The sequence below is a fragment of the Falco punctatus genome (assembly GCF_963210335.1).
Source record: "Falco punctatus genome assembly, chromosome: 19".
NCBI lineage: Eukaryota > Metazoa > Chordata > Aves > Falconiformes > Falconidae > Falco > Falco punctatus.
The window spans coordinates 123,486-151,459 of NC_137599.1; the positions used below are offsets into that span (position 1 = coordinate 123,486).

The 27,974-nt window shown below is 62.7% G+C and overlaps 3 protein-coding genes across 6 annotated transcripts; 2 read left to right on the forward strand and 1 right to left on the reverse strand.

Annotated features, from left to right (window-relative positions):
* The first annotated feature begins 510 nt into the window (after positions 1-510).
* On the forward strand, positions 511-5,410 carry LOC308055604 (forkhead box protein P3-like). Of its 4 annotated transcripts, none has more exons than XM_080369775.1 (11): positions 511-2,096; positions 2,772-2,853; positions 2,970-3,060; positions 3,167-3,284; positions 3,398-3,473; positions 3,744-3,812; positions 3,899-4,031; positions 4,137-4,201; positions 4,491-4,592; positions 4,995-5,116; positions 5,289-5,410. In XM_080369775.1, exons 1-11 carry the CDS (start codon positions 1,744-1,746, stop codon positions 5,326-5,328), a joined length of 1,251 nt encoding a protein of 416 aa, XP_080225901.1. In that variant the 5' UTR covers positions 511-1,743; the 3' UTR covers positions 5,329-5,410. The 4 variants fall into 4 exon arrangements, with proteins under 4 accessions (XP_080225901.1, XP_080225902.1, XP_080225900.1 ...); XM_080369774.1 differs by having other exon boundaries at positions 520-2,135; XM_080369777.1 differs by having other exon boundaries at positions 1,884-2,043.
* A 14-nt stretch (positions 5,411-5,424) lies between these two features.
* On the reverse strand, positions 5,425-11,230 carry CCDC22 (CCC complex scaffolding subunit CCDC22). Its single transcript, XM_080369773.1, is given in 18 exon segments — positions 5,425-5,704; positions 5,924-5,998; positions 6,138-6,197; positions 6,331-6,426; positions 6,679-6,786; positions 6,895-6,996; positions 7,458-7,574; positions 7,777-7,896; positions 7,972-8,091; positions 8,251-8,322; positions 9,009-9,122; positions 9,124-9,204; positions 9,449-9,618; positions 9,697-9,763; positions 9,847-9,953; positions 10,053-10,185; positions 10,406-10,583; positions 11,059-11,230. Coding segments are annotated over 18 exon segments (1,884 nt in total). The 5' UTR covers positions 11,109-11,230; the 3' UTR covers positions 5,425-5,590.
* A 150-nt stretch (positions 11,231-11,380) lies between these two features.
* Positions 11,381-27,961, forward strand: CACNA1F (calcium voltage-gated channel subunit alpha1 F). The gene is given in 49 exon segments (XM_080369772.1): positions 11,381-13,420; positions 13,635-13,878; positions 14,023-14,128; positions 14,757-14,896; positions 14,987-15,129; positions 15,226-15,378; positions 15,773-15,969; positions 16,238-16,341; positions 16,425-16,585; positions 16,683-16,766; positions 16,875-16,962; positions 17,279-17,305; positions 17,470-17,630; positions 17,726-17,951; positions 18,055-18,262; positions 18,603-18,723; positions 19,050-19,131; positions 19,209-19,263; positions 19,348-19,402; positions 19,482-19,614; positions 20,225-20,354; positions 20,543-20,602; positions 20,704-20,810; positions 20,935-21,022; positions 21,287-21,394; positions 21,502-21,554; positions 22,016-22,162; positions 22,251-22,452; positions 22,547-22,705; positions 22,827-22,937; positions 23,014-23,097; positions 23,253-23,273; positions 23,366-23,494; positions 23,566-23,631; positions 23,728-23,819; positions 24,190-24,349; positions 24,433-24,560; positions 24,672-24,768; positions 24,864-24,966; positions 25,091-25,192; positions 25,270-25,400; positions 25,474-25,593; positions 25,666-25,802; positions 25,901-26,029; positions 26,139-26,385; positions 26,387-26,413; positions 26,489-26,643; positions 26,645-26,750; positions 26,843-27,961. Coding segments are annotated over 49 exon segments (5,964 nt in total). The 5' UTR covers positions 11,381-13,392; the 3' UTR covers positions 27,092-27,961.
* Positions 27,962-27,974: the final 13 nt, after the last annotated feature.

Below are 27,974 nucleotides of genomic sequence, written 5' to 3' on the forward strand. Positions count from 1 at the left end.
GCGGGGTCCCCCGGATGCCCGAGTCCCTTTGTGCCCTTCCACACCCCCCGCAAAAGGAACCTGCAGGACTAGTGAAAGATTGGAGTGATGCTGCTGCCCCCCCAAAACCCTATGGGGAGGGGGCGGAAACGGGGTGTGTATGTGGAGGATTTGGGGGGGCCCCCCAGGACCCCCCCCCCCTCAGGAGGGGGAGTGTTCTCTGACATCACAGGGTGGAGGGGTACACCATAAAAAGCGGGGTGCCTCAGGCGGGGCGGGCAGGCGAGCGGGGTGCTGCTGGTGAGCGGGGCTGGGGGGGGGGGGGCAGTTTGGAGGGGGTGGGGCTGCACCCTAACACTCGCTTGCACAAGGAGGGGGGGTGGTCGATGTGCAACAGCCTTCGCATGAGGGGCCCACGTACGCCCTCACGCTGCAGCACGTGGCTGCCACAGGGATGGGGTTGGGGGGTCCCTGGGGGGGTGGTATTTGGGGGGGGGGGGGCGGGGAGCAGGCCCAGACGCCTGGGTCCCCTCTCATGCGCCCCCCCCCCCCCTCATTTCCTGCTGTCTTGGGGCGAGTTTCAAGTCGCTTCAGGCTGGGGAAGTCCCAGGGGGTGAAAAAACACCCCCAAACACCCCCCCACCCTGAAACCAGGGAGGGGTCTCAGGGCGCTGAAACCAGGAGCAGGTTTGGGTTAAAGTGGGGGGAGTTCGGGGTCTGAAAGCATCAAAAAAAATAACATTAAATCAGCGGGTTTCGGGTGTGCGGTTTCTTCGCAAAAAGGGCAAAAAGTGGGGCCTGCAGCTGGAAAACAACACCCCCCCCCTCCCCACCCCCCAAATTATAAGGCTGTGGGGGAGGGGGGGCCTTTATTGAGGCCTTTTGCCCTTTCGGAGCAATTTTTAGGGATTTGGGGGTGCATGAGGAATTTGGGTCCATTTTGAGACATTGCAAAGCGGCTTTTTGGGGCGTTTTGGAGTGTTTTCTGGTGCGGGAATGGGGGCGGCAGCCCTGTTTTGGGGGGGCACCATCCGGCTGCCTCAGGGTGTCACTTTGGGGGCATTTCTCCTGGTTTTGGGGTGTTTCAGCCTGGCGGCTTTGGGGTTTTCTCTGCCTGGCAGTTTTGGGGGCATTTTGTTGCATTTTGGGGTGTCTCTATCCGGCCATTTTAGGGTGTCTGTGCCCATTTATTTTGGGGCATTTCTCCCCATTTTGGGGCATCTCAACCTGGCTGATTTGGGGTGTTTCTGCCCAGCTGTTTTGGGGCATTTATCCGTATTTTTGAGGTGTTTCTATCCGGCCATTTTAGGGCATTTTTTGGCATTTTGCGCTGTTTCTGTCCCGCAGTTTTGAGGTGTCTTTCTTGAGTCTTTGCGGCATTTCCGTGCATTTTGGGGAATCTCTGCGTGGCTGATTTGGGGTGTTTTCATCCAGCTGTTGAGGGGCATTTCTGCAGGTTTTAGGGTGTTTCCTCCCTGGTTATCTTGGGGTGTTTCTTTGTGGCCATTTTACGGTGCCTGTGGCCAGTTTTTTGGGGGCATTTCTCCTCATTTTGGGGTGTCTGTGCCCGACCGATTTGTGGTGTCTCTGGCCGTTTTGGGCCATTTCTACAGGTTTCAGGGTGTTTCCCTTTAGTTGTTTTGAAGTATCTTGGGGCATTTCTCTGCATTTCGGGGTGTCTCTGTCCAATTCTGGGGGGGTTCTGCCTGGTCTTTTGGGGGCATTTTTCTGCATTTTAGGGTGTCTTTGCCTGATCAATTAGGGATGTGTCTACCCGGCCATTTTGAGGCATTTCTCTGCATTTTGAAGCATCTCATCGCGGCTGTTTCAGGGTGTCTGTTCCCAGATGTTTTGGGGCATTTCTTAGCATTTTGGGGGTGCCTGTACCCTGTCCTCTTGGGACCCTTGCTACCCCGGCCATTTTTGGGGTGCCCTTTTGGGTCTGGGGGGGCCCATCCCCGGCCCCCCGCCCCCGCCGTGACTCAGAGCTGTGGTTTCCCGTCTATAAATCAGGGGTGGAGGCACCCAAGTGTCGCCCAGAGCCATGGCGGGCGCCCGGGACCCGTGAGCTGGGGGCACTGGGAGGCACTGGGAACACACTACAGGGCAGCGGCGTGGTGCTGGATGGGACTTGGGGGGCACTGGAGTGATGCTGGGTGGGACTGGGAAGGTTCTGGAGTGACTGGGTAGGACTGGAGGGGGCTGGGGAGTGAGACTGGGGGTACTGGGAAGCACTCGGATGGACTGGGGAGTGCCATGTGCCAGGAGGGGCTGGAAGAGTGTTGGGTGGGGAAAATGGGGAGGCTGGCGGGGTCTGGGAGGGTGCTAGGGTGTACTGGGATGGACTGGGTGGCACTGGAAAGGACTGGGAGGGATTGCAGCCTACTGGGAGGGACTGGGGACTGCTGGAAAGGACTGGAAGGGACTGTGACTTGCTGGGGGATGCCGGAAAGGGCTGGGGGAAACTGGAAAGGACTGAGAGGGGTTACTGGGAAGGACTGGGGGGCACTGGGATGGACTGGGAGCTCCACAGGGTGACTGCAGATGTGACGTGGGGGTTTGCCAGTGGAGGATGGGAGTGGGCCCAGTCTGTACTGGGAGGTACTGGGAGAGGGGGGACACACGTAACCAGGGGTGCCACAGCTCTGGAGGGGGTGTCCGTCCCCCCCCCACGCACGCGTGTCGGGACTTGCCGTGACGCAGGGCCCTCGTGCGAGGCGGCTCGCACACGCGCCCAGGCCTCTCGCACACTTGCAGGGGGGGAGGTGTCTCACACTTCCCCCCCTCCCCAGGCAGCGCCGCCCCCCCCGCAGCCCCCAGGATCGCCCCACGGTGCTGACCCGCGGAGATGGGGGGGTCCCTCGGCGCACACAGGTGTGTGGGGGGGGCACAGCCCAGACACCTGGGTCCCTGGTAAGGGTGGGGAGGGGTGCGTCAGGATGTGGGGGTTCACCTCTCCTTCCCGCCCCCCCCCCCCAAAAAATATATAGGTGCCGCCTGAGGGGGGGTCGTGCCCCCCCCTCCTGCACATCCAGCACCCCGGGGTGCTGGTGATGCGGACACGGCTCCCCCCAGCACATGGTAAGCCCTCCCCCCAACCTGCACCCCCTCCTTTGTGGGGGTCTGCCCCCTTTTTTTTTTATGCCCCCCCCCCCCCAAAAAAAAAAAAAAAAAAAAATTCTTCCAGGTCTCCCTGGTTTTGAGTGGAGCTCCAAAGATCCCCCGGGCCGTGACCGAGCCTCCTCACCCGCCCCTGCCGGCAGCGACCCCCCCCAGCCGCCCCCAAATGCCGCTCAGCCCCCCAGGTGAGTGAAGGGCCCAGATACCTGGGTCCCTTTTTTGGGGGGGTGTGGGGGTCCCAGGCACCTAGATCCTCACCGCCCCCACCCCCCAAAAAAAATATGTGCCCCCCCCCCAGGGGACCCCGCTGTGACCTGGGGGAGGTGGCACAGTGCCTGCGGCAGCTGGAGAGAATCCAGGAGCTGGAGCAGCAGGTGAGGAGGCTCCTCCTAACCCCCCCCCCCAAAAAAAAACCGCCCTGTGACACCCCCCCCCAAAACCATGACCCTTCCCAAATCTGTCCCTCCCAAAACCTGTGCTCCCCCAAACCTGTGCCCTGCCTGTATCCCCCACCCCTCCGTCCTCCCCCAAGCACATCACCCCTCCAGCCCTTCCCCCCCCAACCCGTGTACCTCCACGCCAAGCCTCCCCCCCCGTGCCCCTCCCCCCCCCTCCATGCCCCTCAAAACTGTGTCCCCCCGCAGTTGGCCCGTGAGCGGCACCGCCTGGGGCTGTTGCAGGCACAGCTCATCCCGAGGTGCCCCCCCACAATGGTAAGGGCAGGGGGGACACCCCAAAACTGGGGCTGGGACCCCCAAGGGCACTGACAGCCCCTCACCACTGTCCTCACCACCCTCAGGCCCCCCCTGGGAAGGGCCACGCTGGGCCCCCCTCAATTTGGAACCACCAGGCCCCCCCAGAGGTGGAGGGGGAACCCGAGATGCTGCTGCCCCCCCCGGGGCACAGTTGGGATCATGGGGGGCTCTGCCCAGGTGAGCCCCAGGTTTTGGGGGGTGGGAGGGAATGACACCCCTAAATAATGGGGTGGGGGGCTGGATGCCTGGGACCCCACTGACACCCCCTGTTTCCCCCCCCAGCACTGGAGTACTACCGGCTCAGCACTGCCCGGCCCCCCTACACCTACGCCATGCTCATTCGCTGGGTGAGTGATGCTGCCCCCCCCCCGCGCCCTTGGCCCCTGCATCCCCCCCCCCCAATACCAACCCGCTGATTCCTTATAACCCCCCCCCCCTTATAGCCCCCCCAAATCCTTCACACACACCCCTGCAGGTCCCCTGTTGCTATGGCTGGTCCCTATAGGGATTGCCCCCCCCCCCAATGTCCCCAACCCTCTCATCCCCCCCCCCCCCCCCCCAAATGTCCCCACACCCCCCAACCCTGCTGTGGCCCCCCCCCCCCCCCCCCCCAAATGTGTGTGTCCGTGTCCCCAGGCCATCCTGGAGTCCCCCCAGCGCCAGCGCACCCTGGGCGAGATCTACCACTGGTTCAGCCGCATGTTTGGGTACTTCCGCCATAACACCGCTACGTGGAAGGTGGGGACCCCCCCCCGTACCCCCAGCTCTCCCCTCCAGCACTCCCACTTCCTGGGTGGGGGGCACTCTGAGCACTCCCCCCCAGCACTGCCCCCCACCATCACTGGGAAAGGGAAACCCCAAACCTTGTTTCCTCCCACCCCCAAAATGTTGCCATTCGGAAGGTGGGACCCCCAAATTGGTCCCCGGGGACCCCCCATGAAAAAAAACGGGGGGGGGGGACCCTAAATTCTCCCAGCACCTCTCCAACCATCACCACCCCCCTTGCAACAGCTCAGACAGCCCCCAAACCCCCTCCAAAACCCCTAAACATGCACCAGATGCCCTCCTCCAAAAAAATTCCTCAGGGGATTTGAGGGGGGGCAGCCCCCCAATTTCCTGGGGTGCCCCCCCTCGCTGCAGAACGCCGTGCGCCACAACCTGAGCCTGCACAAGTGCTTCGTGCGAGTGGAAAACGTGCGCGGGGCCGTCTGGACGGTGGATGAGGCTGAATTCAGGCGCAAACGGGGACAGCGCTACCCCAGGTACCCCCAAAAATCCCCCCTCACACCCCAAGACCCTCCCCAGAGACCCCAAAACCATGGGGGGGGGGGGCGGAAATGGGCCTTAATCCCCGCCCCCCCCCCCAATAAAAACCCAACCCCATCCCTGATAAATACAGGGCTCCCCTCTAACCCCCCCCTGCTTCCCCCCCAGGGACTGCGACCTGAAGTACTTTATGCCCCCCCGGAGCTGAAGGGGGGGGGTGTGTCCTCTAAAACCACAATGGGGAAGAGACGGGGGGGGTCCCCCTACATTCCCCCCCCCCCCGAGGAACACAACTCCCCAAAACCGCTGTGCCGGGACTTTATTGTCACCATAAAGGAACTGCTTCATCCTCCACCACGGGTGCGTTTTGGGGGGGCCCCCCCCGTGTGCATGAGGGAGGGCCAGAGCCTCCCCCCGGGGGGGGATGGATTTTGGGGGACCCCACCCCACCCCCCCCCAGGTTTGGGGGTTCAGGCATGGCGGGCTCGTGCCACCAGCAGCGCGTTCTCCTCCCGCAGCGCCCGGCAGTCACTGAGGATGCGGTCGAGGTTGGTGGGGGGCTTCGCGCTCATCTCCCCCTCGATCTGGGGGTAATGGGTGGGGGTGTGTGTGTGTTAAAATGGGGGGGGGAAATGGTGGAGGGCACAGAATGAGGGGGCAAAGGGTTGGGGGGATGGCAAAGAATTGGGGAGGGGCACAAAGAGATCAGGGAGACAAGAGCGGTTTGATTCCCCAGTAGATGTGGGGGTCGCCCAGAGGCACCCCAAATTGCTGCCCCCACCCCCCCCACCCCCCATCCCTACCTGCTCCTCCAGATCCCGGATCTCCCTCTGGATGGTCCCCGTGTCCTCAATGGTCCGGATCAGCTGGGCACAGTTCTGGGTGACAGAAAAAGCATTTGGCGGGGGGGGGGGTTGGGACCACCCCAAAACCCTCTGTTGCCAACCCCACTCCCCCCGAGTTCCACCTGCCCCCCCCCCCCAAAAAAAAATTTTCAGACCCCCCTCCCCCCGTTACCTCGTGTAGAGCCGCCAGGTACTTGTAGGCTTTCCTCACCACCTCGTCCCGCTTGGCATCCTGGGGGGACAGACACGGGACAATTTGGGGGGCTCCCAATGCCCACCTCCCTTTGGGGTCATCCCATAGAGGGTCCCCCTGAGCACCTAGCCCCAGGACCCCCCCAAAATCCCACCCTGACCCCCCCCCCCACCTTAAAAAGCAGCTCATCGGTGACGCTGAAGGTCCTCTCCAGCTTCCCCACCAAGGAGTTGATCTCCTTCTGCAGCGCCCGTGTGTCCACCAGGATCTGGGGAGAGATCCACAGGGATCTCAGGTCTGGCGGGGGGCAGGGACACCCCAAAACCCCTCCCCCCCCCCCCCCGACTTCAAATGGGACCTAATACCCCGAAGATACCCCCCACCCCCGAACTCCTCCAGGCTGCCCTAGGGACCCCAAAAGTCCCTACCCGCCCCCCACCAAGGATTAGGGGCCCCCAAAAAAAATTCCATCCCCCCCCAATACCCCCAGAGCCCCCCCAATCTCCTCCCCACCCCCGACCTTGCTGATCTCCTCCTTCTGCTTGCGGATGTTGCCCACGATCTCCAGGATGCGCTGGGTGTAGACGGCACGCGAGATGTCCCGGGGCAGCGCCTCCAGCTCCGCCACCTGCATCCGGGGAGCGCTGGTGGTCACGGGGAGGGTGCGTGAAAGCGAGGGCACCCCCGCCCCGAGACATCCCCCCCCAAATCACCCTCCCCACCCATGGGTGCTCACCAGTTGCTTGTACAGCTCTTCCTTGCGCCGGGCTTCGGCGGCGGCCAAGCGGCTGCGCTCATGCAGGGCTCGGATCTCCGACAGCCGCCGCGACGACTCCAGCTGGGGTAGGAGGGGTAAAAAAAAAAGGAGGGGGTGTCAGGGACCCCCCAAACCCACCGGGGGTTACCCCCGAGACCCCAAAACCCCCGAGAACGGACTCCCAGTACCCCAAAACCATCGGCAAGGGACCCCAAAGTTCCAAAGCCCTGGGGAAGGGACTACAGAGCCCTCAGGGACCCCAAAACCCCACTTTGGGGGGATCTGGGCACCCCAGAGTCATTGGGAAGAGGATCCCAGAGCTCCCAGGGACCCCCAGAACCTACTGGGGAGAGACCAGGGGACCCCCAAACTACTGCTAAGGGACCCCAGGGACTCCCAAACCCACTTGGGGGGGACCTGGGCACCCCAAACCCACTGGGAAGGGACTCCCAGAGGCCCCAGGGACCTGCAGAAGCTACCAGGGAGAGACCTAGGGACCCCCAAAAAGTGGGGGGGCAGACCCTAGGGTCCCTCCACTTTACCTGAGCAGAGTCATGCAGGGCTCGGAGATGCCGGTACTCGTCAAGGAGGGGTCCCCGGTGCCGCTCCCACTGCCCCACCAGGCTGACGATGCGGCGGCTGCTCGCCTCCACCACCAGCTGGGAAGCAGGGTCAGGGCACCCCCAAAATGTCCCCCCCACCCCAAACTTCTCCCCTTCCTCTGCCACTAAGGCAGCTGTATACCCAAAACAGCCCTCAAACGCCCTCCCCATGCCTGCTGTGGTCCCAAACAGACTCACAGCCCCCCTCCCCGACAGCCCCTGAGCCCCCTCCCTCCAGGGGACACCCCAAAATCCTCACCTGGAGCTTGGCCATGTTGTTCTGGGCGTCTGGGAGCAGTTCAATCGCCTGCGCCTTCAGCCTGAGGGCATCCTCCCGGCCCCCCAGCGCCAGCCGGCCCTGCTGCACCTCCGCCTCCACCTGCGGGGGGGATGCAGCACTGTCAGGGCACCCCAAAACACCCCACCCCACCCCCCGCCGCCCTGCGGCACCCACCTGGGTGAGGCTGAGCTGGGCGTCCCGCATCTCCCTGCGGCAGCCCTCGATTTCAGTCTCCAGCCGGGCCAGGGTCTCCTCCAGGGCCACCTCCTCGCTGGCCTGGCGTGCCCCTGCATCCTGGGGAGCGAGAAACCCCTTCTAAGTGGCGCCATCAGTAGGCTCCAGAGTGAACACCTACCCAGCAGAGCTGTTGCTGGGGTTCGGCGTGCACAAGCAGCCATCAGTAGGGTTCAGAGTGAACAACACACGCCCCCTCCCCCCGGCCCATCCGCTTACTTCCTCAGAGCTCTTTGAGGGGTGCAGGGTCTCGGCAGCCACCTGGATCTGCTGCAGCACAATCTGGGGGTCCTGTGGGATGAGACCCCTGCAGCAGGTCAGCCCCCCCAGCAGCCCCCCCAAAATACCCCTCAGCCCTTCAAAAGCTCTGCAGCCCCGCAAAAACACCCCCAGCCCTCCAGCAGGCCCCCCAAAATGCCCCCAGCCCTCCAGCAGCCCCCCCAAAATACCCCTCAGCCCTTCAGAAGCTCTGCAGCCCCGCAAAAACACCCCCAGCCCTCCAGCAGGCCCCCCAAAATGCCCCAGCCCTCCAGCAGCCCCCCCAAAATACCCCTCAGCCCTTCAGAAGCTCTGCAGCCCCACAAAAACACCCCCAGCCCTCCAGCAGGCCCCCCAAAATACTCCCAGCCCCCCAGCAGCCCCCCCCAAATACCCCTCAGCCCTTCAGAAGCTCTGCAGCCCCCCCAAAACACCCCCCAGCCACCCCCCCAAAATACCCTCCAGCCCTTCAGAAGCTCTGCAGCCCCCCCCAAAATACCCCCCAGCCCTCCAGCAGCCCCCCAAGATACCCCTCGGCCCTCCAGTGCCCCCCAAAACACCCCCCAGCCCTCCAGCAGGCCCCCCAAAATACTCCAGCCCCCCAGCAGCCCCCCCAAAATACCCCTCAGCCCTTCAGAAGCTCTGCAGCCCCCCCAAAACACCCCCCAGCCCTCCAGCAGGCCCCCCCCAAACATCCCCAGCCCCCCCTGCCCCCCCACCTGCTTGTGGGTCAGGTGCTGGGCACGGGTGAAGCGGGACCCCTTAGGCAGGGCCCCCCCGGCCCCCCCAGCCCCAAAAGCCTCTTGGAGCCAAGCAGGGTCCAGGGGGGGTCCCTGGAGGTGGGGGGGGGCAGACCTGGCGCAGGGGCTCCAGGGCCCGGAGCCGAGCACGGAGTCGCTTCCGCCCCAGATATTCCTGGAATGAGAAAAGGGGGGGGGATCAGACCCACAGAGACCACCCCCCCAAAACAGCCCTATAACACACACCTCCCCCCCTCACCCCCCCAGGACTCAGAGAATGGGGGTCACACCCACAGAGCCCCCCCCTACATCAAGAAAAGAGTGGGACCCACAGGACCACCCACACCCCAAGTTCTGGGGACCCCTGGAGACCCCTGCCCAGCAACTCCCCCCCAAGAAGAGGGGTGGGGGGGTCTCACCTGGGGGGGCAGGCGGGAGGCCAGGCCAGGCCCCCCCCACTCAGCCTCCCAGTCATGGCGGGTGCTGAGCTGGGCGGTGTGGGTCTCCAGCAAGGCTGGGGGGGTCTTGGTGGAAACGGGGGGCTGCGCTGGCACAGGGGGGGCAGCACCCCCAAAATACTCCTGCAGCTCTGTGGGGACAAGCAGGGGTGAGCAGACCACCCCCCAAAGCAAGGACCTCCCCCTCAATTGACCCCCTGGGGTCTTACCTGGGGGTCCCCCACTTTGGGGTAGAACCAGCGGGCAGGTAGCAAAGGGGTGAAGGCGACCAGTGCCCTAAAACCGATTAATTAATGGGGTAATTCTTCCCGCCAGGGGTCCCCGACAATTTGGGGGGGGTCTCCCCCTGCTAAATTCACCTGCAGGCGCTGCAGCTGGGGTGTGCGGCAAACGGGGGGCACCCAGGGGGTCCCCAGCTGCTCCTGGATGCGGGCTCCAATGGCTCGTAGCAAGACCCCCGATTTCCCTAGAGAAAAACGACAGGGAAGGGATCAGCCCCCTCAATAAAAACCACGGGGGGGGGGGGATCCCCAAAAATACCAGGGACCCTCCCTCAAATCCATACCAGGGGGTTCAGCCCCTCTCTCGCTGTCGTCCCGTGGCAGCTTTTCTACGAGGAAGAGGAGCAGGCGGCGAGTGTCGTGCTCGGAGCTATAGAGGAAGGTCTGGTACCCCACATCGCCCCCAAATCCCAGCTCCTGAGGGTGAGAATGGGGAATCAGGGGTCACCCCAAAATTTTGGGGGTCACTTTTTTAAAATTGGGTGGGTTTTTTTTTAGAGCGGGGTAGCAAGGTTTAGCACCCCATGTCACCCACAAATCCCAGCTCCTTGGAGAGAGTGATGGAGTGGGCTGGGATCCTTATTTTTGGGGTGTCTGGACTTTTTTGGGGTCCCTTGAGGTTTTTTTTTGGGAGTACCTGGCACGCAGCGGCGAGGTCGGAAGCGAGTCGGAAGCGGGCAGAGATGCCGGGGGGCAGGAGGGGGCTGAGGGGGACCCCCAACGCCGGGCGCACAGCCCGCAGGCAGCGCACGGCCGCCTCCACCACCAGCTCCGGGGAGAGGTCCCGCACACTCTGCACCTCGGGGGGCACCGGCCTGGGGGGGTGGGGTGGGTGGGGGCACTGGGGTGGAGACCCCCCAAAATCCTGACCGCCCCCCAGGTGTCACACACAGCCCTCCAGGCGCTCCCACCCCCCCAAAATCCTTAGGGTGCCCCTCAGACCTTCCCCCCCCCGTTTTTAGGGTGTTCCACAGACCTTTCCCCCCAAATCGTGGGGGTGCTCCCCCAGTGCCCCCCCCCAAATCTACCAGGTCCCCCCCCCAGGTCCCCCAAAACTCCTTAGGGTTCCCCCTCTAGTGATCCCCCTAAACTTCCCCCCAGGTCATCCGTTCTCCCCCAGACCCCCCAAAACTCTTCAGTGCGCCCCCATCCCAGAAACCCACAAATCCCCGCCCCCCCCAATCCCAGAGACCCCTCCCCCCAAATCCCCAACCACACCCCACCCCACCCCCCTCCGCAGCCCCCCTCCCCACCCCAGACTCCCCTCACGTCCCGCCCCTCTCCACTCACGTCCCCGCCTGCCGCAGGGAGTGGATCAGGATTTTGTCCACCTCCTCCATGTTTGGGGGGTGGGTCGGAGGGGCCCCCAAATCCCGGGGCGGGGGTCTGGGGGGGTCCCCAGCCGTCCCGCAACCCCGCCAGCCCCCGCCGCCTGTCACGTGAGGAGAGGCCCGCCGCGAAACCGAGGCTGCCCGGCGCGGGGCACGACGGGAGGTGTAGGCGGCGGCGCGGGGCACGACGGGAGGTGTAGGCGGCGCGAGGCACGGCTGAGGCGGGAAACTGTGAGGGGCGCGAGGCGCGAGCGAGCGGCGGCGTGAGGGGATATGGTGCCTGTGAGGGGAAACGGCGCCAGTGAGGAGCAGGTGAGGGGGAAAACGGTGCCTGTGAGGGGAAACGGCGCCCCTGAGGGGCAGGTGAGGGGGGAAACGGTGCCTGTGAGGGGAAACGGCGCCAGTGAGGAGCAGGTGAGGGGGAAACGGTGCCTGTGAGGGGAAACGGCGCCCCTGAGGGGCAGGTGAGGGGGGAAACGGTGCCTGTGAGGGGAAACGGCGCCAGTGAGGAGCAGGTGAGGGGGAAAACGGTGCCTGTGAGGGGAAACGGCGCCCCTGAGGGGCAGGTGAGGGGGGAAACGGTGCCTGTGAGGGGAAACGGCGCCCGTGGGGGGCAGGTGAGGGGGGAAACGGTGCCTGTGAAGGGGAAACGGCGCCAGTGAGGAGCAGGTGAGGGGGAAAACGGTGCCTATGAGGGGAAACGGCGCCCGTGGGGGGCAGGTGAGGGGGAAACGGTGCCTGTGAGGGGAAACGGCGCCCGTGAGGGGCGAAACGGTGCCTGTGAGGGGAAACGGTGCCCGTGAGGGGAAACTGAATAATGAACTATGTACAATTTATTTAAAGAACAAAGTGCACGCGCCTTCGTTTGTCCAAGAGCTGATAAACATTCAGAGACCCTCATTACTGACTTTGAGGATGCACTGAATTCTTGAATTGGTGACATAAAGAATGTACTAACTACCGAGGCTTTGGATTTCTGTTGTTTTTGAAAAGACACCTGGTTCTAATGATATGAAGAAATTGTATGGAATAGGGACAGTAAGTTAAGTGTAAATATATTTACTCAAAGAATGTAGATATAGTAATTAGGTCATGTAACCATATAGTTTTAAAAAGATAATTAATGAAATAACTAACGAAAGAAGGGGTCTGTTTCTCTCTCTCTTAACTTTCTCTAACAAGGGGCCTGTTTATAAGTTATCTAGAGGCAGTGACTGAAAGAAACAAGAATAAGACATAGATGGTCAACAAGGACATAAATTAGCTCGGACCGATAAGAACACTGCCAGCTTGCAAGACCATCACATTCCAGGCAAAGGGTGAAAAGTACACCATGAGGAAGACCTACAGCCTTCCTCCCAAAGACCACTGCCCGTGTCCTGGAGACCCCTGCCCACAATTCTTGGAAGAATTTGCGCAAGCGCGAAGGACTGATAAGCTAATTAACATACGAAGGGAGAGTAGGTGGGTTTAGGTGGTGAGTATGTACAGGCGTTAATTGAATATTCATTGTTTTATTGTATGAATATGAGATAGTTCATCACTTTGGGTGTGCATGACTTTGGTGGAGCGATCCCCCCATGCACCCACTGCTGCCGAATTAAGATAACCTCCACTCACTCGAATATTGGAAATTGATTCTTTAAATCATGTGAGAGGCAGGTGAGGGGGGAAATGGCACCTGTGAGGGGAAATGGCATCCGTGAGGGGCAGGAAAGGGGGGAAATGGCACCTGCGGGGTGTGAGGGGCAGCTGAGGTGTGAAGTGGTGACAGCGCACCCCTCACACGTGCATGTGCCACATCCCTGTCCCCCAGTCCGCACATGTGAGCCCCCTCCCCATCCCTGTCATGCTTGTGCCCCTGCTCCCCTCACACGCTCTTGTGCCCCGGTGCATGGGCAGCACCGCCCTCCCCATCTCTCACACACCCTCATTGCTAAGCCCTTAATCTCCCAGCAGTGATGAGCCGGGGATCGCAGGACAAGCCGTGGGGAGGGCCCAGGAGCTACCCCAGCACCCACAGACCCTCCTAAACACCCCTGAACCTCCCCCAAATACACCCCACCCTCCCCAAATACCCCCCCACCCCTTACATACCCCTTATATATCCTTTAAATGTTCCCAAACCCCAACAGATGCCCCAAATCCCCTTGAAAGTCCCTCGGACTATCCAAACACGCTCTTCCAGACCCTCAGGTTACCTGAACCCTACCGGATACCCCTAAAATTACCCCCCTGACCCCCAACAGGTACCCCTGGATTCCAGCAACATCCAGCCCGGACAGCCCTCACCATGTCAGAGTCAGAGGAGAATGGAGAGGGTGAGTCTTGCGGGGGTCTCAGAGAGGATATGGGGATCCTTGGGAAAAAGTGGGGGGTTCCCAATGAGATGGGGGGGTCCCTGGTCTGTGGGACGTGGGCATTCAGGGGTGGTCCCTGTGTGGCCAGGGAGTCCCGTGGTTGGAAGGCTTTGGGGGGGATCTGGGAAGGTTTGGGGAGTCCTTGTCTCTCCCTTGACTGTCCTCCCACCCCCAGGACCCCCCAAGGAGGTGTCGTCCTTCACTGAAGCCATGGCACAGCCCCTGGGGTGGCCGATAGTCGAAGGCAATGGGGGTCCAGCAGGCGGAGGGACCCCCCCAGGTCACCGTCAGCGACGCCCCCCCCACCCCAAACACAAGGGTCAGGGTTCCGGGGGGGTCCATCGCTCCCCTCGTGCCCTCTTCTGCCTCCGCCTCAACAACCCCATCCGCCGTGCGGCAATCAGCATCGTCGAGTGGAAGTGAGCTGGGTTTTTTTTGGGGGGGAAAATAATAAGTTTTGGGGCCCACGGGGGGATGCAGCAGTGGGGACCGGCTCGGTGGGGGGGGGAAGCTGGGGAGCAGCCCCCCTACCTGCTCCCCACCCCCCTTCGCTTTAATCACAGGCCCTTCGACATCCTCATCCTCGCCACTATCTTTGCCAACTGCGTGGCCCTGGGTGTCTACATCCCCTTCCCCGAGGACGACTCCAATGCTTCAAACCACAACCTGGTGAGGCCCCCCTACGCCCCCAAAAAAAGGGAGGTCACCCCCCCCCCCCCCCCCCCCCCCCTCCACATCCAGTATCCTTAACTGGTCCCAGTCAGGTGCTGGTTTACCTCGTTTAGGGATAATGCTTAATGAAGCCGCTTTGGGTGCCGGAAGGAATCAGGAATGTGGGGGTCTGCCCTTGGTGGGGATGTGGGGGGGCTGGGGGAAGGACAGTGGGGTCCCAGACACTTTGGGCAGAGGGGGGATGTCTGTGGTGGGGCAGAGAGCTTCCTGGATATCTGGGTTCCCTGAGGCACGTGCCACACGTGTTCCCCTCGCACACGCGTGTGCCGTTGCCTTAAGCAGCTTACCCGGCGCCGGGGTAGGCGCTAATCCCAGCTTAGCTGCCCCAGACACCTGGGTCCCTGGAGAAGGGGATGCTGGGAAGCAGGATGGAGGGATCCTAAATGCCACTGTCCCTTTTTCCCGAGGAGAAGGCAACATGGGGAGGGGAGGTGGGACACCAGGGTGGGTGACCTTTGTCCCCTGGGAGAAGGGGGTGCCGAGCCACCCCACAGAGCCCCTGGTGGGGGGGTTATACGACGGGGGCAACCCCAAATGCTGGGGTCCCCCCTCTCCCTGCTTCCAGGAGCAGGTGGAGTACGTCTTCCTCATCATCTTCACGGTCGAGACCTTCCTGAAGATCATCGCCTACGGGCTGGTCCTGCACCCCAGCGCCTACATCCGCAATGGCTGGAACCTCCTTGACTTCGTCATCGTCATTGTGGGGTGAGGAATCGTCCCCGGGGGGGTGGACACAAGTGAAGAGAGGGGGTGCAAATGCGTGTGTGTGTGTCCCACCCCAAAAATCTCCCTCAGGCTCTTCAGTGTCATCCTGGAGCAGGCGTCACACAAACCCGGTGAAGCTCACCACATGAGCGGGAAACCAGGGGGCTTCGATGTCAAAGCCCTGCGTGCCTTCCGCGTCCTCCGGCCCCTCCGCCTTGTCTCTGGTGTTCCAAGTGAGATTGGTTTGGGGGGGAAAATCAGGCGTGGCACAGTTTTTTGGGGGCCTCCACACCTCCTGCCAGCCCACCCCCCACTGTTTTTCCCTCCAGGTCTTCACATCGTCCTCAACTCCATCATGAAAGCCATGGTGCCGCTCCTGCACATCGCCCTGCTCGTCCTCTTCGTCATCATCATCTATGCCATCATCGGCCTCGAGCTCTTCATCGGCCGCATGCACAAGACCTGTTTCTTCATCGGATCTGGTAATGGCATGGGGGAGGGGGTGGGTGTCACCACGCCGTGCCCCGCTCCCAGGGACCCCCACAGTGTCTGGGTCCCTCAGTGAAGGGCATTTGTGGACCCCTACCCACCCAGTGACACCCCAGCGAGGGCACATGGGCCCCCTCAGCACCCCGAGATGCCCCTTAGAGCCCTTGACCTTCCCCGCACAACCCAAGCCCTCCCCTCACTCTATATGAGACACACCCCCAGCCCCCCGCGCCCTGATTTTGCCCCCACACAGAGGGGTGCTCCCAGCTCTCCTTGCTCCGTCTCTCTGTGCACTCATACCCCACACTCCACCGTAATGCCCCAGGGGGACCCCCAACCCTATTTTAGGGGTGCTAACCCCCCCCCCCCCCATTTCCCCTCCCCCAGATTTAGAATCGGAGGATGACCCCTCCCCTTGTGCTTTTTCGGGGCATGGCCGCGCCTGCCTGCAGAACAACACCGAGTGTCGGGGCCGCTGGGAGGGTCCCAACGGCGGCATCACCAACTTCGACAACTTCTTCTTTGCCATGCTCACCGTCTTCCAGTGCATCACCATGGAGGGCTGGACCGACGTCCTCTACTGGGTGAGCCCCCCAGGATTTTCACCACCACCCCCCCCAAAAATCCTTAACACCTCCCTCAGCCCCCCAGAATCCTCCCTGAACCTTCTCGCTGCCAGGACGGACCCCCCAAACCTCTGCCAGTGCCCAAGCGTCACCTGCATCACCCCACACACCTCTGAGGGGTGGGTTTGGGGTCCCCCGTCACCCCAAATCACCCTCTTACTCCCAAATCCCATCACTGTCACCCCAAATCCCACCCTACCACCACATTCCCCCCCCCCTCTTACAGATGCAGGACGCGATGGGGCACGAGCTACCCTGGATTTACTTTGTCAGCCTCGTCATCTTCGGCTCCTTCTTCGTCCTCAACTTGGTGCTGGGGGTGCTGAGCGGGTGAGGGCGTTGTTAGTGTGTAATTAGCGTGCTGTTAGCGTGTGCGTGGGGGGCGGGTCACCTCTGTGCCTTCCCTCTTCAAGGGAGTTCTCCAAGGAGCGTGAGAAGGCCAAGGCCCGCGGAGACTTCCAGAAGCTGAGGGAGAAGCAGCAGATGGAGGAAGATCTCCGGGGCTACATGGACTGGATCACCCAGGCTGAGGACCTGGAGGGTGACGAGGAGGAAGGGGAACACGAGAAGCACCGTAAGTGGCTTCTAGGGGGTGGGGTGTGTCACAGCGGGAGGGCGCCCTCCAATCCTCAGCACCCCAAGACCTCCGTGTGCCCCCCTGCAACCGGCAGGCCTGACCGCCGAGGACCTGATGGGGAAGCGGAAACCCCGGCTGAAGTGGTTGCGGCACGCCAGTCACTCCACTGACACCCACGGTAACAACCCCCCACCGGCTCCCCACGGCATTCGGGTGCCAGCGACGCCCCCACCCCCCGATATCGGGGTTCCCTTTGACAGCCCCTGCCCTGCCCCTGTGTCCCCAGCCAGCCTTCCCGGCAGCGAGACAACGTCAGTCAACACTGAGACGGCGGGTGAGGAGGATGCGCAGCCGACTGCCTGTGACCGCTGCTTGTGAGTGCCAAAACAGGCCCTGGGGTCTGGGACTCCGCCGTCGCCCCCCACGACCCTCCTTCCCCCCCAAATATCATTCATCGCCGCGGTGCCCCCCTGGATCCCAAAACTGAGCCCCACCGCGCCTGAACGCCACCTGGGAAGCCCCTCCCTGTAGCTGCAGGAAGCTCCTAAGTGCCCCCCAGGACCCCAAAACTGACCCCAGAACCCCTAATGACCCCTACCAGGTACCCCACCTCCCCCCCCCGCGATGACCACAGCTTCCTCTCAGGATCCCCCTAAATTTTGGGGTGACTCTGTGCTTTTTCCTCCCCAGGGGCAAAATTACAAAGACAAAATTTTGGTGAGTGAAGGAAAAATTTAGTGGGGGTGGTGGAAAAAAAGGGGGGTCACACAGTGGGGCCCCCCTACAACACCTCCCCCATGACAGGGTGTCTCCATAACCCCAAAATACCACCGCCTGTCTTTCCCATTCCCCCCGTACCCCCAAACGCACCCCCCCCTCAGGCGCCGCCTGCGCCGCCTGAACCGCCTGTGGCGCCGGCGGTGCCGTGGGGCGGTGAAATCTGTCTCCTTCTACTGGACCGTCTTGCTCCTGGTGTTCCTCAACACCCTCACCATCGCCTCCGAGCACCACGGGCAGCCCCAGTGGCTCACCGAAACGCAAGGTACAACCGCCCCCAGCACCCCCAGATTATTTTTTTCGGGGGGGAGGAGGGTGTCCTCAAAAACCTCTTCTTTATCCTTGAAAAAAAAAAAAAAGCTTATGCCAACAAGGCGCTGCTGTCGTTGTTCGCCGCTGAGATGGTGCTAAAGCTGTACGCCCTGGGCCCCGCCTGTTACTTCGCCAGCTTCTTCAACCGCTTCGACTGCTTCGTGGTGTGCGGCGGGGTGCTGGAGACGGCGCTGGTGGAACGAGGGGCCATGGAGCCCCTGGGCATCTCCGTCCTGCGCTGCGTCCGCCTCCTCCGCGTCTTTAAAGTCACCAGGTGAGGGGACGGTGCCAGGGCGCGGGGATGTGTGGCACCAGCCCACTCTGGCCATTCTACCAGTCGCAGTCCCAGTTCTTCCAGTAACCCCAGCGTCCTGTAGGCACTGGGCATCACTGAGCAACTTGGTGGGCTCCTTGTTGAACTCCATGAAGTCCATTGCTTCCCTCCTGCTCCTGCTCTTCCTCTTCATCATCATCTTCGCCCTGCTGGGCATGCAGCTCTTCGGGGGTCGCTTCAGCTTCGATGAGACCCAGACCAAGCGCAGCACCTTCGACACCTTCCCTCAGGCTCTGCTTACCGTCTTCCAGGTACCCCGAAACCCCGGGGGAGGGGGGGACCCTGAGACCTGTGGGAGACCCCAAAATCCATGGGGGACTTGGAAATCTGTAGGAGACCCCAAAACCCATGGGGGACCTCAGAATCCACAGGGTCCCTGGAACCTGGGGGGGGGGGGCAAATTGAATGGGGCACCCCAAAACCCATGGGGTGTCCCAAAATACGCTCCCTCACCCTCACTCTGAGGTGATGCCATGCCTTGACAGAGGACTGGGAGGTGGCAGCATACTGGGAGCACTGGGGGGTGTACTGGTGACGTGAGAGGGGGGCCGCTGAGGTTTTGAGGTGACCCCGCTGTGTGGGGACCCCCAGATCCTGACTGGAGAGGACTGGAATGCGGTGATGTACGACGGGATCATGGCGTACGGTGGCCCCGTCTTCCCCGGAATGCTTGTCTGCGTCTACTTCGTCATCCTCTTCATCTGCGGGAACTGTGCGTGGGCATACTGGGGATACTGGGAGCGGGTAACTGGGGGGAGGATACTGGGAGCGGGTAACTGGGGGGAGGATACTGGGAGCGGGTAACTGGGGGGAGGATACTGGGAGCGGGTAACTGGGGGGAGGATACTGGGAGCGGGTAACTGGGAGGGACTGGGAACAAAGCACGGGGTAACTGGGGAGCTGGTATGGGAGCCACCACAGTTGGGAACGAGACACTGAGAGTGGCGGGGGGACCGACTGAGAGCAGGCACAAACCCAGCAAGAGGGGCACTGGGGGGGGCTAACTGGGAGCACTGGTTAACCCTTTGCTCCTCGCAGACATCCTCCTCAACGTCTTCTTGGCCATCGCGGTGGACAACTTGGCCGACGGCGACAACATCAACTCGGGAGGCGATAAAAAGTGAGTGGGGCCGCAGCGGGGGGCACCCAGACGCCTGGGCCCTGCGGCTGAGCCCCCGTGTTGTCCCCCCCCGCCAGGGACAAGCCTGGGGAGGCGGAGAGTGGCGCAGGGAGCCAGGACGTGAGTGTGAAGGTGAGTGTGAGCAGGGCGCCCCCCCGCAGCGCGTGCACGGCCCTTACGCACTCAGCGCCCCCCCCCCCCCTTTTCCCCTCCCAGATTGAGGGGGAGCAGCAGCAGGAGGAAGAGGAGGAGGAAGAGGGCAGCGATGAAGGTGAGCGTCACTGCCAGGCCGCCAGGGCCCACGGGTGGCAGTGGGGGGTGACAGCGCCCGCCGCAACGGTCCCTTGCAGGTGACGAGGAGGCTGCGGAGGAGCAGGACAGTCTGGGGGGGGCCCGGCTGGAGACCCTGGAGGAACCCCCCAAACCCAAGGTGGTGCCGATCCCCGAGGGCAGCGCCTTCTTCCTGCTGAGCAGCACCAATCCGTAAGAGGGGGCACTGGGAGCACTGGGAATACTGGGGCTGGGGACATGGAACACTGGGAGGCTGGGAGGGGGGAGAAACTGGGGGTACTGGATGCACTGGGGCTGGAAGGCTGGGGGCACTGAGAGCACTGGGGCACAAGGGACATGGTGGGACTGGGAGTACAGGGAGCACTGGGACTGGGAGAATGGACTGGGAGCATTGGGACTGGGAGTACTTGAGCTGAGGACATGAAACACGGGGAGGCTGGGACGGGGAGAAACTGGGAGGACTGGGAGAACTGGGGCATGGAGCACAAGGGACATGGCGGGACTGGGATTATGGGGAGCACTGGGACTGGGACTGGGGACACAACAGATACAGTGGGTTTGGGACTGGAAATACAAGCTGGGGGAGCTGGGAGCACTGGGATACTGGCTCTGGTGTCACTGTGTGACCTATGATGGGGACTGGGGATGCCTGAGGGGAAACTGGAGGGAACTGGGACTAACTGGGTTGGGGCGGGGGGGCTGGCAGCACTGGGGAAGGGCCACCCAGTAAACTGGGAACAGGGGGGGAAAGCACTGGGAGTAACTAACTGGGAGCACTGGTGCTAATGCGTGCTCGGTGCAGGCTGCGGGTGCGGTGCCACGCCCTCATCCACCACCACATCTTCACCAACCTCATCCTCGTCTTCATCATCCTGAGCAGCGTCTCGCTGGCTGCCGAGGACCCCGTCCGCGCCCACTCGCCCCGCAACCACGTGGGCTACTGGGGGAAACTGGGAGAATGGGGAAGGGCTCACTCACCCCATCACGGGCTGGGGAGCTGCTTGCCCGGTGGGGCACTGGGAGGAGTTGGGGGGGGCCTGGGGGGGGGCGGGGGGCCCTAGGGGGGGAGGGGGCCCTGCGGGGTGTCGGGGTTACTGTGTTTCCCACGCTGCCCCCCCAGATCTTGGGCTACTTTGACTACGCCTTCACCTCCATCTTCACCGTGGAGATCCTGCTTAAGGTACGCCGGGGTCCCCCAGGGGTTTGGGGGGGGTCCCCAGGTTTGGGGGGGGTTCCCTGGTTTTGGGGGGTCCCTGCTGAGGGGCTGACGGTCTCCCCCAGATGACGGCCTTTGGCGCCTTCCTGCACAAAGGCTCCTTCTGCCGCAACTGGTTCAACCTCCTCGACCTGCTGGTGGTCAGCGTCTCCCTCATCTCCTTCGGCATCCAGTGAGCCGGGCAGGGGCACTGGGAGGCACTGGGGGTGCTGGGAAGCACTGGGAGTGCCACTGGAGGCACTGGGAAAGCTGCTGGGGGCACTGGGAGCACTGGTGTCCCCTGCCACCCGCGGCAGCTCCAGCGCCATTTCGGTGGTGAAGATCCTGCGGGTCCTGCGCGTCCTGCGGCCCCTGCGAGCCATCAACCGCGCCAAGGGCCTCAAGGTGCCACACTGGGAGCACTGGGAGGGGGCAAGGGGCACCCGGAAGTACCTGTGGTGTCCTGCAGGCTGTACTGGTGGGACTGGGAGCACTGGGGGCCCCTACCTGTAGTGTGGGTGTCACTGGGGTGCTGACGGGGAGCACGGGTGTCCCTCTTGTCCCTGATACAAGGGTGGTCCAGGTGTCCCAGTGTCCCCAGCATCCCTGTTGTCCCTGTGTCCCCTGTGTGTCCCGGCGTCCCTAATGTCCGTCTGTCCCTGTCCCCAGCATGTGGTACAGTGCGTCTTCGTGGCCATCCGCACCATCGGCAACATCATGATCGTCACCACGCTGCTGCAGTTCATGTTCGCCTGCATCGGGGTGCAGCTCTTCAAGGTGAGGGGGGGCAGGGCCTGGGGGATCCCCAAAACCCCACCTCAGGGGCCGGGGTCGCCCCAGACACCCCCAGGGGCCAGAGTCCCCCTGACCCCCAGTTTCCTCAGGGTAAGTTCTACAGCTGCACCGACGAGGCCAAGCATACGCCGGGAGAGTGCAAGTGAGTCCTGCCCCCCCAGTGGCTCCCCCACACCCCCAACCTGTCCTGGTGGTCCTCAAGAGCGAGTGTGAGTGTGGGTGGGCGGTGAGCGCAGGGTGGGACTGGGGAGTGAGGGTGGGCTGTAGGTGCAGCGTGAGCCGAGTACGACTGGAGGTTGTGAGTGGAGAAAAAGTGCAAGTGTGGGCACTGGGTGAGTGTAGGCTCAACTATGAGTGCAGGCTGAGTGTAGAGTGAGTGTAGGCTGTGAGGGTGTACCCTGAGACTGAGAGTGCAGTGTGAGTGTGAGTGTGGGCCCAGTGCGAGTTTAGCTTACATGTAGGTGGTGTGCAGTTGTAGGGTGTGATTTGAGTGCATGTTGTGAGTGTACTGTGTGTGAGAGGGGCTGTACCTCTGTCCCTACCCGTGCGGAGTCCCTGTCCCCCCCAGACGCGGTGTCCCAGCTGTCCCCCCCCCACGTGCAGGGGCACCTTCCTGGTGTACAAGGACGGGGACGTCTCCCACCCCTCGGTGCGCGAGCGCCTGTGGCACAACAGCGACTTCAACTTTGACAACGTGCTGGCGGGGATGATGGCGCTCTTCACCGTCTCCACCTTCGAGGGCTGGCCCGCGTGAGTCCCGGGCAGTGAGGGGATGCGATGCCCCCCGCAGTGGGGGGTCCCTCACCCCCACCACATCGTCCCTGTCCCATCCCCCCAGGTTGCTGTACAAGGCCATCGATGCCAACGCCGAGGACCAGGGTCCCATCTACAACTACCGGGTGGAGATCTCCATCTTCTTCATCGTCTACATCATCGTCATCGCCTTCTTCATGATGAACATCTTTGTCGGCTTCGTCATCATCACCTTCCGGGCGCAGGGGGAGAGCGAGTACCGCAACTGCGAGCTGGACAAGAACCAGGTGCCCGGGGACGCTGCAGTGTCACCCTGTCACCCACCCCCCAGCTGCCGGTGGTGCGCCCCATGGCAGCCAGCGGTGTCACCCTCGCCCGCAGCGGCAGTGCGTGGAGTACGCCCTGAAGGCGCAGCCGCTGCGACGCTACATCCCCAAGAACCGCACCCAGTACCGCGTCTGGGCCATGGTCAACTCCACCGCCTTCGAGTACATCATGTTCGTCCTCATCCTTCTCAACACTATCGCCCTGGCCGTCCAGGTTGGGGGTGGGACGAGGGACCGTGGTGGTGAGGACGGGGCTAGGGGACATTTGGGGTCCCCGAGGGGTTGTGGTGGGGGGAGTGGGTGGTTACAGCCCCCCCCCATCTGCCCCTGCAAAGCACTATGAGCAATCCAAGCCCTTCAACTACGTGATGGACCTGCTCAATATGGTGTTCACGGGGCTCTTCACTGTCGAGATGGTGCTGAAGATCATCGCCTTCAAACCACGGGTAGGCATGTGTTGGGAGGGGGGGGGAGGGGGTCACACAAGGAGGGGGCGGGTCCTCACCCCCACCCCGTATGCAGCACTACTTCTGCGATGCCTGGAACACCTTTGATGCCCTCATTGTGGTGGGCAGCGTGGTGGATATCGCTGTCACAGAGGTCAACGTGAGTCATGCACGCCCTGCCCCCCCCCCCCGCCCTTTTTTTCCCCAGGGGTCCCCAGGACCTGGGAGGTTTTGGGGTCCCCCCGGCTGCTCCATGTCTGTGGTCCTCATGTCCATCTGTCTGTCCCATCTCCATCATCACGCTGTGTGCGACAGAATGGGGGTCACGTTGGCGAGGTATGGGGGGGTCTGGGGGGGTTGGGGTGGGGGTGCACAGGAGTTTTGGGGCCCCCCTCAGCATCGTCCTGTGCCCCCCCCACCCCCGGCAGAGTTCAGAGGACAGCTCCCGCATCTCCATCACCTTCTTCCGCCTCTTCCGGGTGATGCGTTTGGTGAAGCTGCTCTCCAAGGGCGAGGGCATCCGCACCCTGCTCTGGACTTTCGTCAAGTCCTTCCAGGTGGGACACGGTGGGGACACTGGGGGGCGGGGGTGTGACATCCTCTCATGCCCCTGCTCTGCCCCACACAGGCCCTGCCCTACGTCGCCCTCCTTATCGCCATGATCTTCTTCATCTACGCTGTCATTGGCATGCAGGTGAGGGGGCGCAGGGCGAAGGGGGGGGTGGTCCCACACACCGACAGCCTCACCGTGTCCCCCCACCCTCCCCCCCCATCCCCACCCCCACCCCAGACCTTCGGGAAGGTGGCACTGCAGGACGGGACCCAGATCAACCGCAACAACAACTTCCAGACCTTCCCACAGGCCGTGCTGCTGCTCTTCAGGTGGGGCTGGGGAGGTCCCTATGGTGGGGGGGAGGGGGGCGGGGCTCTGGGATTCCTATAGGACCCGGGTGGGGTCCGCACGTGCTCCCTGTGGCATTTGGGAGCCGCCATTTGTTAGGGGCCCTTGGGTCGCTGTGCGGTACCTACAGAATCACTATAGGCTCCCTATAGTGTCCCTGGCCTCCCTGCAGCATCTCTGTAGGGTTCCTATAGGACTCTCCTGCGGGCCATGTCCTGCAGCGTCACGCTATAGGGTGCCTATAGGCCTAGCAGGCGAGCACATGTGGGTCAGGGGGTGCGTGGGGGCCCTATAGAGTCCCGAGGGGCCTATAGGGTGCGGAGAGGCCCTGTAGGGCGCTGTGGGGTGCAGGTGCGCCACGGGGGAGGCCTGGCAGGAGATCATGCTGGCCAGCCTGCCGGGCAAGCGCTGCGACCCCGAGTCAGACACGGAGCCGGGGGAGGAGTTCACCTGCGGCAGCAACTTCGCCATCGCCTACTTCATCAGCTTCTTCATGCTCTGCGCCTTCCTGGTGAGCCCCACGGCACCGCTGCCCCACAGCGCTGCCGCAGCAACCCACCCTCCCCTCCAACACTGCCGCTCCCCCTGCCCCAGATCATCAACCTCTTTGTGGCCGTCATCATGGACAACTTCGACTACCTGACGCGCGACTGGTCCATCCTGGGCCCCCACCACCTGGACGAGTTCAAGCGCGTCTGGTCTGAGTACGACCCTGCCGCCAGGTCTGTCACCTGCCACCCCCCCCCCCCCCACCCCCCCAGCCAGAGGCACCCAGGCGTGCACCCCCTCTCCCCCCCCCCAGTGACACCCTCCAACACCCTCCTGCGCCACAGGGGCCGCATCAAGCACCTCGACGTGGTGACGCTGCTGCGCCGGATCCAGCCCCCGCTGGGCTTTGGGAAGCTCTGCCCCCACCGCGTCGCCTGCAAGGTCAGCTGGGGTCTGGGGGTGGGGGGGAAGGCACCCCCGATGCCTCGATTCACGCACACATCCCCTCCCCCCCCCCCCCATTCCTGTCATGCCAGCGCCTGGTGGCCATGAACATGCCCCTGAACTCAGACGGCACCGTGACCTTCAACGCCACCCTCTTCGCCCTGGTCCGCACCTCACTCAAGATCAAGACAGAAGGTTGGGAGCTGGGATGGGGGGACGACACGCAAACCCTTTGGGACCCCCACAGGGTAGCGGGGTGTGGCAGTCAGGGCGGGGCAGCCCCGCCTTCCCTGCCTCCATCCCTACCTCCCCCCCTCAGGGAACCTGGATGTGGCCAACAAGGAGCTGCGCGCTGTGATCAAGAAGATCTGGAAGAGGACGAAGCCCAAGCTGCTGGATGAGGTCATCCCCCCACCTGAGGGTGAGTGTGTCCCCCCCGAGGTGCCCCCTCCTCCCACGGTGCACCCCTGACCCCGCTGTGTGTCCCCCACCCTGCAGAGGAGGAGGTCACCGTGGGCAAGTTCTACGCCACATTCCTGATCCAGGACTATTTCCGCAAGTTCCGGCGGCGGAAGGAGCGGGGGATGCTGGGCCCCAGCGCTGGCCCCAGCAACGAGTGTGCGCTGCAGGTGGGCCCCCGCCCTGGGGGGTGGGGTGGGGGGAGGGGGGGTCCCTGCTGTGACATCCCCCATCCCGCTGCAGGCCGGGCTGCAGACGCTGCAGGCGCTGGGACCCGAGATGCGGCGGGCGCTGAGCTGTGACCTGGAGGGGGATGTAGGACCCACCAGCACCCAGGAGGAGCAGGAGCAGCTGACTTATGCTGTAAGCCCCGCCCCTGATATCGGGCCACGCCCACAGGCCACACCCATCACAAGCCCAACCCCTTTTTTGCAGGCCCCTGAGACGCTGTACGGCTCCGCCCCCAGCCCCCCCAGCCTGGGGGAGCCCCCCCCGGCCCCCGGCCTGGCCCCCACCAACGGGGAGGACCCCGTGCCCCTTCCCCACACCACCCCCCACCACCCAGGTGGCAGGTACGGCTGGGGTGGGGCTGGGGGCACCCAGACACTGGGGTTCCCCGCAGAGTTGTGGCGGGGTGCTGTGGCAGGGGTCCTCATGTGCTTGCACGCAGGCGGCGCGAGGAGGAGGGGGGCGAGGATGAGGCAGCACCTGCTGAGAGTGGTGAGGAGCCAGCGGGGGACGGCAGCCATGAGGAGGACCTGGAGGGCTCGGCCCCCCGCCGCCGGTGGGTGGGGGACAGGTACGACCACACCCCCATCCCCTCCCACACCAGCGGTCACCCCACAACTGGGGGGGGCACATGGTGGGCACCCATCGGGTGTCCTTATGCCATCTGTCCCCCCTCCCAGGTCACCAGGGACCCTGCCCGCTCCCCAGCCCCCGCGCTGGGCTGGACAGGTGCCACGGGGAGGGTCGCTGCCGCTACCCGCCCGGCACTTCGCCCTCCACAACGGGACCCTCGAGGGGCAGCAGCTCAAGCGGCGCCGCCTGCTGCCCCCAACGCCTGCCGGCCGCAAGCCCTCCTTCACCATCCAGTGCCTGCGGCGCCAGGGCAGCTGCGACGACGAGCCCATCCCAGGCACCTACAACCCCTCGGGCCCCCCCCGGCCCGGCACGGCCACAGGTACCACGCACCGTGGGGCGGGGGGTATGGTCGCGCATGTCGCAAACCCCTCTCACAACCTCCTGTCCCCACCAGGGTTACGGCAGCTCCGAAACGTGGCGCCTGGGGGGCTCCTCGCAGGCCTGGGCCACGGCGCCCACCCGCGGGCACGTCCTCTACGCACCCCTCATCCTGGTGGAGGGCAGCCCGCCGCCGGGGCAGGGGGCTGGGGGTAGCCTGCCGCCGCTCTCCCCGCTGGTTCGTGGGGGACCGTGGTCCCCCTGGCCCCCTCCGCCTGCGGCCCTGCGGCCCACGGGAAGCGCTGGCCCGTGGCTCAGCTGACAGCCTGGTGGAAGCCGTGAGTGTGCTGGGCGGGGTGGGGGGGTTGGGGATTGGGGCAGTGGGGGGGGTCCCACCCGGTACCAGCGCCTTCCCCTGCCCGCCCCGCAGGTGCTCATCTCCGAGGGGCTGGGGCTGTTCGCCCGCGACCCCAAGTTTGTGGCTGTGGCCAAGCGGGAGATCGCAGACGCCTGTGACATGACGATGGACGAGATGGAGAGCGCGGCCGCCGACCTGCTGACCCGCCGCCGGCCCGCCCCACCGCCCGCCAGCACCGCCATCTACAGCGACGAGGAGCCGCTGCGGCCGCCGGCTGAGGAGGAGCTGGCGGATGAGATGGCCTGTGTCGGCGGGTTCTAGGGGGGCTCCAACCGCACACAAAAAATAGTGCTTTTCCTCCAAAAAGATATTGTTCCCTTAACACAAAAGCAGAGTTTTTCCTCAGAAAAGTTTCTCCTCTCAAAGGAAAGAGGGCAGCCTCAGAAAAATGGCAGTTTTCCTCAGAACCAACCCCTCAAACTGGGCATCACCTCAAAAAAAAAAGTTTACCTCAGAAAAAGGGAGGGTCTTCTGGGGAAAAGGGGTATTTACCCCAGAAAATGAAAGGGTTTTCCTCAAAAAACACTTTTTTTTTGCTAAAAAACAGGTTTCCTCAGACAACAGGATTTTTCCTCAGCAACACCCCCTCAAAATGAGGGTTACCTCAAAAAAAGTTTACCTCAGAAAAAGGGAGGGTCTTTTCCTTGGAAAAGGGGAAGTTACCGCAGAAAACAAAGGCGTTTTCCTCAAAAAAATAAAGTTTTTTGCTGAAAAAAAAAAAGGGGGGGGGGAGTTTTTCAAAAAAAAAGGATTTTGCCTCAACCAACCAACCCAAAACAGGAGGTTATCACAAAAAAAAATTTGACCTCAGTAAAAGGGAGGGTCTTTTCCTCAAGAAAAGGGGTATTTACTACAGAAAATGGGCTTTCAAAAAAAGATTTTTTTTTGCTAAAAAAGGGGATTCCTCAGAAAACAGGATTTTTCCTCAGAAACAACCCCTCAAAATGGGGGTTACCTAAAAAGCAAAATTTACCTCAGAAAAAGGGAGGGTCTTTTCTTCAGGAAAAGTACTTACTACAGAAAACAAAGGGGTTTTCCTAGAAAAAATGTCTTTTGCTAAAAAAAAAAGGGGGGTCCTCAGAAAAAAAGAGGATTTTCCCTCAACTAACCAACCCAAAACAAGGTTACCTCAAAAAAAACCCCC